Source organism: Colossoma macropomum, unplaced genomic scaffold (genome assembly GCF_904425465.1).
Source record: "Colossoma macropomum unplaced genomic scaffold, Colossoma_macropomum, whole genome shotgun sequence".
NCBI lineage: Eukaryota > Metazoa > Chordata > Actinopteri > Characiformes > Serrasalmidae > Colossoma > Colossoma macropomum.
Genome location: NW_023494799.1, coordinates 13,317,261 through 13,324,608, shown reverse-complemented (window position 1 = coordinate 13,324,608; position 7,348 = coordinate 13,317,261). Strand labels below are relative to the sequence as shown.

The 7,348-nt window shown below is 38.7% G+C and overlaps 1 protein-coding gene across 4 annotated transcripts in view; it reads left to right on the top strand.

Moving 5' to 3' along the window:
• The first annotated feature begins 250 nt into the window (after nucleotides 1-250).
• The window catches only part of pla2r1 (phospholipase A2 receptor 1), a 44,213-nt gene continuing 37,115 nt past the window's right edge, over nucleotides 251-7,348 (top strand). For 2 of the 4 annotated variants that reach the window (XR_005008107.1, XM_036586115.1), the window contains exons 1-2: nucleotides 251-737; nucleotides 6,164-6,547. Coding sequence is in view for 3 of the 4 variants with exons in the window: in XM_036586115.1 (XP_036442008.1) it covers nucleotides 599-737; nucleotides 6,164-6,547 (523 nt within the window). In the remaining variant the exon portion in view is untranslated. The remainder of the gene's footprint in view (nucleotides 738-6,163; nucleotides 6,548-7,348) is intronic. The other 2 variants (XM_036586113.1, XM_036586116.1) reach the window with 2 other exon arrangements.

Here is a 7,348-nt window from a genome sequence, read left to right as displayed (position 1 = left end):
TTTATTAATCACCTGCTAGTTGGCTAATGAAAAAGGAAGCCAGAGCCAATACTGCTAGGACTGCTAGAATATCTCCTCTTTATTTGTTTTAACCTGTGCATAAGTGTATTAACATGGAGTGTGTAATGCATACTGGTTATTGTAGTGAGACACTGAGGAACAAAAATATAACAAATGATGTGAGAGCGTTACTGTCAAACCGACGAGGTTGAAGGATGTGACGTTTGATATTACATAACATGACGAATAACACATTTAATGCTAGTTTTAGGGCCGAATTCCACATTAAAAAGCTTCACTCTAGTTTAAATTAAGCGCAGCCCTGAAGCAGAAGTCCGAGCAATGCCAACATTCCTGTAGCGCAGCTATGAAAGCCATGGAAGGGGTCTCTCCAGCATTATTTTCGGGCCAGTGGCACATGATGCGAGTGGAACCCGCCCAGAACCGCTCTGTCGGAGGGAGCAGATATATTTTTGCTGCCCGGAGAGCTGCGTGACGTAGAAGAGCCAGAACTTGCGGAAAATTGCGAGAAAGGAAAAAAGAGAGAAGCCAGGCTGCAGTCGTCCGGAATGCGCTCTCTCTTCAGACGGCTGTGGAAATGCGAGGACCCCGTTTAAGTGTTCGCCAGCTGTCCGAGGGAGCGATTTTTGCCCTCTGTACGGCGCTGCTTATCAACTACGGCCATGCTGCTACAGAATATGAAGTTTTGGACAGAAGTCGTCTTGCCGAGCTGTACAGTAAGTTCGTTCTGCACAAAAAAGCACGACATACCTGACGACTTTTTTTACTTTCTTAATGTTTTTATAGTCGTCGTTGAGTAACGTAACGTATAGCCTAGCACACTAACCGTGAGTCAGTCAGACTCTTTAGCGAATCTGTTGTGGACTGAAGAAGACATTAGCATGTCCAGCGCACGGTCTACAGTCAGTCTGCTCGAGAAGTGTGTTAAAGTGACTCATTCCTCTCCAAGATAAGGTTTCTTCTGTTTTACTAGGCTTGTGTGGTGGCAAACAAACACCACGCGCCTCCCTCATCTCTGACTGAAACTTAACGTCGATAAAACTATGGACTGAGGGCGAGACACTTGTTTTTACAGAGTGATGTTGAAATACACAGCGAGAAAACCCTCGTCTATACACTGATAGGCCACAGCAGATCACATGATAGCCACATGGCAGATATGATCTCCTCAAAATGTGCATACAGTGCATTTCAGAGTCCTTTAGTGTAAAAAGCTTGTTTAAAAAGCTGTTATTGATGTCATTTGTCAGTAACAGCTGCTAATGTCATGGATGGAAACTGTGTGTAGTCTATGCTGATATATATTCGGGATATTTACCTTTTAAACTGCTAAACTCTTAAAAAAGATGATTCTCCAAGGGGTAGTAAAGGGAATGGTTCTGTTTAGAACCATGAGCTCTAAATACACACCTAAAAAGATTGTTATTTAAGAGTTCTTTATTAAAGACATTGGTTCTATATAGAACAATGAACACTCACAGAACCTTTTGCATGATCGAAGGGTTCTTTGAATTGATGGAGAATGTGCTGCAGATGGTTATATACAGCATCTTTTAAAAAGCGTTCTATATTGCACCAAAAAGGGTTCTTCCAGTGTTACAAACCTGCCGTCATAGCAATAACAATTTCATGCTTAAATGGTTCTTGGCATAGTGAAGCTGTTCTTCAGATTGATGCAGAATTTGTTGTATATGGTTCAGTATAGAACCAAAAAGGGTTGAGATCAAGCTTGACAACGTAACAATAGAAGAACCCTTTGTGGTGCCATATAGAACCATATACAACCCATTTTCCATCAATCTGAAGAACCATTTCACCATTCATAGAACCATTTACGCATGAAATAGAACTCATGGCTCTAAATAGAATCATTCCCTTTACTAAAGAACCCTTGTAGAACCATCTTTTTAAGAGTGTAGGCCTTGAAAGCCAGAAAACCACTCATCAGAGAACTTCCCCTTTATATGTGTCTCATCAAATTAAGTCCATGAGGCTGGACCGTGGTCTCTGCCCTCTGGACTGAAAGGCTTGGTGGGTATCTGGCCAGTAACTCGGCTGCTTTGGCTTTTTATGTGGTCTGCCCTCTCAAAGGGAGACCCAAAAAGGGCCAGCTGAGATTCAGGGGAATATGTGGATGGAGACAGATTCCCTCCCACACCCCACACAGACACGGCTTGTGTCACAGGTCCTGGCATGTTCCACTGAGCTTATGCGGTTTCAGTAATGTGCATGATTTCACTTCACATGAGTCAGCTGTTTACCAAGTCATCCAGAACCTCAAAACATAGCTTGGAGTTTCCTGAGAGCACTTTTTAGATGACCATGAAGCCAGTTTGTGTAGTTAAGGCACTGATTGCCCCCTGTTGATTTCCTAGAATGCTAAGAATGTTACTTAGTGCAGAGAGAGATAGAGAGACAGGCCTGAGGACGTCTCCTTATCTGGAGATCTTGTTAATACCACAGACTTCCATTGAAAGACAGCTCCATTGCAAAATCTTGTTTGGCAGCACTGCAAGGAGTGATACTTTAGTGAGTGAAAGCATCTTAAATGTAAGCTATATATCTAATGCTTCTTATTATATCAATCAATCAATCAACCTTTATTTAATCTCTGAGTACAATGGGGGAGACCCTCATTTACAATGTAGCCAAGCTAATACAGAAAACAGGGATTGAGAAATTGGAATGTACACACATATCAGATCCAAAAAATCATAATAATCATAATATTAAATTTGATAGTAAAAATAAATAAAAAATCAATAAACCATTAACAGTGCAACAGTATAACATCTTAATACACATTGAATAAGGATAAAATAAATAAAAAAAACTATAGATATAAATCAATGTGGCAATAATACAATATATAAAAAGAATAATAAAAGTGAAACAATAGCTAAAACTTACCAAAATTATATTGAAAAGTTGAATAAAATCAGGTAAAACAGTTGCAGGCTGTTTTGCTTGATTGTTAGACTGTTGTAAAAGTATTATAAGATCACTTAACCTTTTTCTAGACATGGGTGGGGAACTCCAGTCCTGGAGGGCCGGATTCCTGTGCACTTTGGTGATTTTCCTGCTCAAGCACACCTGATTCAACTCATGAGTTAATTACCAGGTTTACGTGGTGTGCTAGAGCAGGGAAATCACCAAACTGTGCTGGACTTTGACCCACAGGAACGCTTAACTATTCAATCTCTGTCTGCCACATCAGGAACATATGATTAATTATGACAATAACTTTCTTGTAGTTAGAAAAGAACAGAAAACCTATTGACTCAACCTATTTCAGCAGCTGCCAGGTGGCTTCTGTTATGAGTCAGCAGCTTTTCTATTCTTTAACTAAGTGCATAGAAATGCTTCAGATGTACTACCTGTGGTAATTGCTAAGTAATATGATGTAAATGATAAAAAGTCATTTTATCAAGTTATAGGAGATTGAAATATTACTGCACTGGCAGATTGCTTGATTCAAGAAATAATGCCTGGATAAAGTTAAAAATCAGTTTATGTAAATAACCGTATTATAATTTTGTGTATAATAGTCTTACAACAACATCATAATAAGAAGTAATAGTAAGGATTGGGGGTGGGCAATATAGTAACAATGTACGTCATTTTCATGAGTTTGCATTGCAGTATTTTTTCTGATTTGTTTTAGTAAATAAACTGGAACAGAAGAAAAAAAGTAGTGAATTGTATTAAATTTCACATACTATAATATTTTATATTTCATGTAGGTTATTTTATATTATTAATATTTTAGCGTGTTTTATTTTGTCTTGACTCAGTAATGCTACTTCTCTCAGTTTTAACAAATAACATGTATAGTGCAACTTTAAGTACTAATAATATCCACAATATGTGCTGGAAACCATATTGTGATGTATTTTATGACAATAACGATAAATATCATATTGCTCACCCCTAATAAGGAGGCACCGATATGGGGATTATGAGCCAATGCTGATATCTGATATTTTTCATGTACAAGTCTGATGCTGATGCATAATCATTTATAAAATGTGGAAATTGGGATTAAAACCACCTGGATTAGCACTACATAGAAATATAATATTTAGTTATATAAGGTTACAAATACAGGAAAATTAATAAAATGCAGTCAATTTAGCACAGTAACCCAGCGTCACCTAAACATTCCGCTTTCTGGAGTACAATAAAAACACAAATATCAGTTTGAATTATTCTCAAAATCCAAAGCTCTGTCCAATGCCGATTTTAAAAAAGGAAATATCTGCCGATACGGATATGATTCTGATATCATTGTGCATGCCTAAATATTAAATATATTTCCTATATTGAAGATGCTTTTACTTTCCAGGACATACTTTTTTTTTACGGAGCTTTGCATATAGAACTCCGCTTTGAAGCAGTGCCACTGTGTGTATTAGCCACTGTTCCATGTATTCAGTTACTCTTTCATGTCATCGTCCACAAAGACCTTCACCCCAGGTCGGCTTCCAGAGCTCTGAAATATTAGGCTCCTTTTTGGTAAAGTGAAATGTGAACCAGCTGCGTTATCTTTCTATCTGTGCGGTGTATTATCAGGCCTGTCTGATACCTCACTGCTCTTCAATGGCTCCCATTCTCCAATAACACTTGCTCTCATCATCTAACATGGGCCTGCATCTAAATGACCATAGAATACTCTTTAAGAAGAGCTTTTCCCACTGCTGGAGCAGAGACAGCTAGTTCACTCTCAGGCCTATTGGCTTCACAGAGAGACGGAGCGTTTTTGACTTTTCAAACGGGTGCTTTTGTTTTTTGTCTGACCTGGTCAGCACATCCTGCCTCAAGTCTTCAGGAAGTCTTTTTTTAAATTATTCTTTACATCAGCACTTTCTTGCAAGTGCAATCATGGTCTAAGGTGAAAACACTTATTTGTGGTATGTAATGTGTGTTTTCGGATAGAGCTGAGGTGTCCACTTCCGGACCTGGAGAGCTGCAGTCCAGCACAGTTTAGAAATATCTCTGCTCGAACACACCTACTAAAACTGATAATTAAACTGGCGGGTCGAATCAGGTGTCTTTGAACAGGGAAATGGCCAGGCTCTGCTGAACTAAGGCCCTTGAGGACCAGAGCTGGACAGACCTGAAAATTTCCTATGTTTAAAACGCATTACTTCACACTGAAGTAATTTCAGCACATGAATTATATTGATATACTTTTTATTATCTCATATTTCTTTGTAACAGACAAAAATGCAAAATGAAATGTAGCAAGAGAATGATGCACACAATGTACAGTCTTATGCGAAAGTTTGGACACCCCTGGTCAAATTATATTTTGCTGATTTTTGAAATAAGTGAACAAGTACACAACTTCTGCAGAGAACAAACTTCTGCACATTTTAATGCACAATTACTGTTTATTTGCTGAATTCTCAATTTTGGGGAAAAAAAATCAAATATGTATTGTGACCTGGGAAAAAGTAATGGCACATTTAATATTTCATATGTTATTTGTTCCAATGTGTTACACTTAGCAAGTAAATAGAGAGTAAATAGAGATAGAGTGCACTAAAATTTGCACAAAAATGCCATAGTAGAGTTTGTTTCCTGTAGAGGATGTGTTAACAACAAAATGGATAATTTGACCGGGGGTGTTCAAACATTTGCACATTTGTATTAAGTGTGCATATTATTAACATTAAAAGTGCAACTTTGGACTATTGTCCAATACCAATCCGATTTACATATATGTACACTATATGTGTGTGTGTGTGTGTGTGTATATATATATATATATATATATATATATATATGTGTATGTACGTACATATATGACACACTTCACTTTGTGGCTTTTCACACAAGCCATAAAATGCGATTTCTGCCTGTTTTTGGCGGTTTTTCTACATCGTTTGAACACCCACCTTTTACATTATGTGAAAATTTTACAGTGAATGGAGTAAAACAAATGCTCCAAAATTACTTGCGATAAAATCCTTTTGCATTTAAAACTTAACTTACATTAGAATTACATTAGAGTTGAAACTTAACTCACGTTAGGAAGATTTTTGCTCTCTCCTTAAAGTAACTATTTTTGGAGATACAATTTTTGACAGTATGTTGTTTTTCAGTCACTAAATGTGCTGTGTGTGTTTGTTTGTCTCAGATAAAGGTGTGTTCCATCTTGAGAGTATATCCCTGCAGAGTTGTCTCCGTGCTGACTCCTCCGGTCTCTCTCTGACAAGCTGTGAACGTCCCACTGCTGCCCTGCTTTGGAAGTGGGTTTCCCGCCATCGGCTCTTCAACCTGGGCACCAGCCAGTGCCTGGGCATCAATGCTACCAACCGGCATCTGCCTGAAGTGGGCATCTTCGAGTGTGACATTCCGCTCCACACCATGTGGTGGCGCTGCCGAGGCAACATACTATACGGAGGCACCTACAACAAGCTCTCAGTAAAGGACTCTAAAGTGGTGGTTAATAAAGCCAGCCTGCATGAGTGGAGGATCTATGGGGCGGCCGGAGAGGCACCCTGTGCTTACCCTTATGAAGGCAAGTCGGACTAACAAGCTACTGACGAGCAGTGATGTTTGGGGACACTTACGTTTTCCAAAATGTTTTAAGTGGAAATTAGAACATTTGTTGGTTTGCAATACCTTAACATATTCAAGACTAAGCAGGTTTCACTTAATTATTTGCAACAATATTTGTGACCGTGTTATACTAGGAATAGTACTAAACCTCACACATTTTATCCCCCTGTTGTGATGTCAACACTCATCGGCACTCAACTTTTCAGGTGTTTAAACCACCCTTGGGACAGATTAGTTGTCTAAATAATAGCTTGGAAAAGAAATCATTATTTAGAGAACATTAACTTCTTATATTTGATGAATATGTAATGGGTTATGAATGAAGAGAGCAAGCGTGCACTGGGGAAGAGTATGGCTTCCAAGTGAGAGGGCCTATGCCCACCCCTGCACCCCTGGTTTAGTGCTGTTTTGCATTACTCACAGGGCGTAGCACATTCTGTTCCGTTGAACAACAGAAATACGCACCTTTTTAACATGCTGCTCCTCTGCAGTATCCTAGGACCCCACAATGTAGAGAAAACACTACAATGCACAGATAATGTGTTCCCAATTATTGTGATCTAAAGTGTAATATGACCAGAGGCACCGGTGAGTGGTTATTATTTCCATATGACTTGGAGAAAACTACACAGTGATGTGTGAAATGGTGCGCATTTGTCAGACTGTGTAAATATTTGTGATTTATCGGAGCGCTCACTCTTCAGGAATGTGTGAAATTGGAGCTTTTTGATCTTACTGAAGAAGTTTCTGTTGTGCTAAT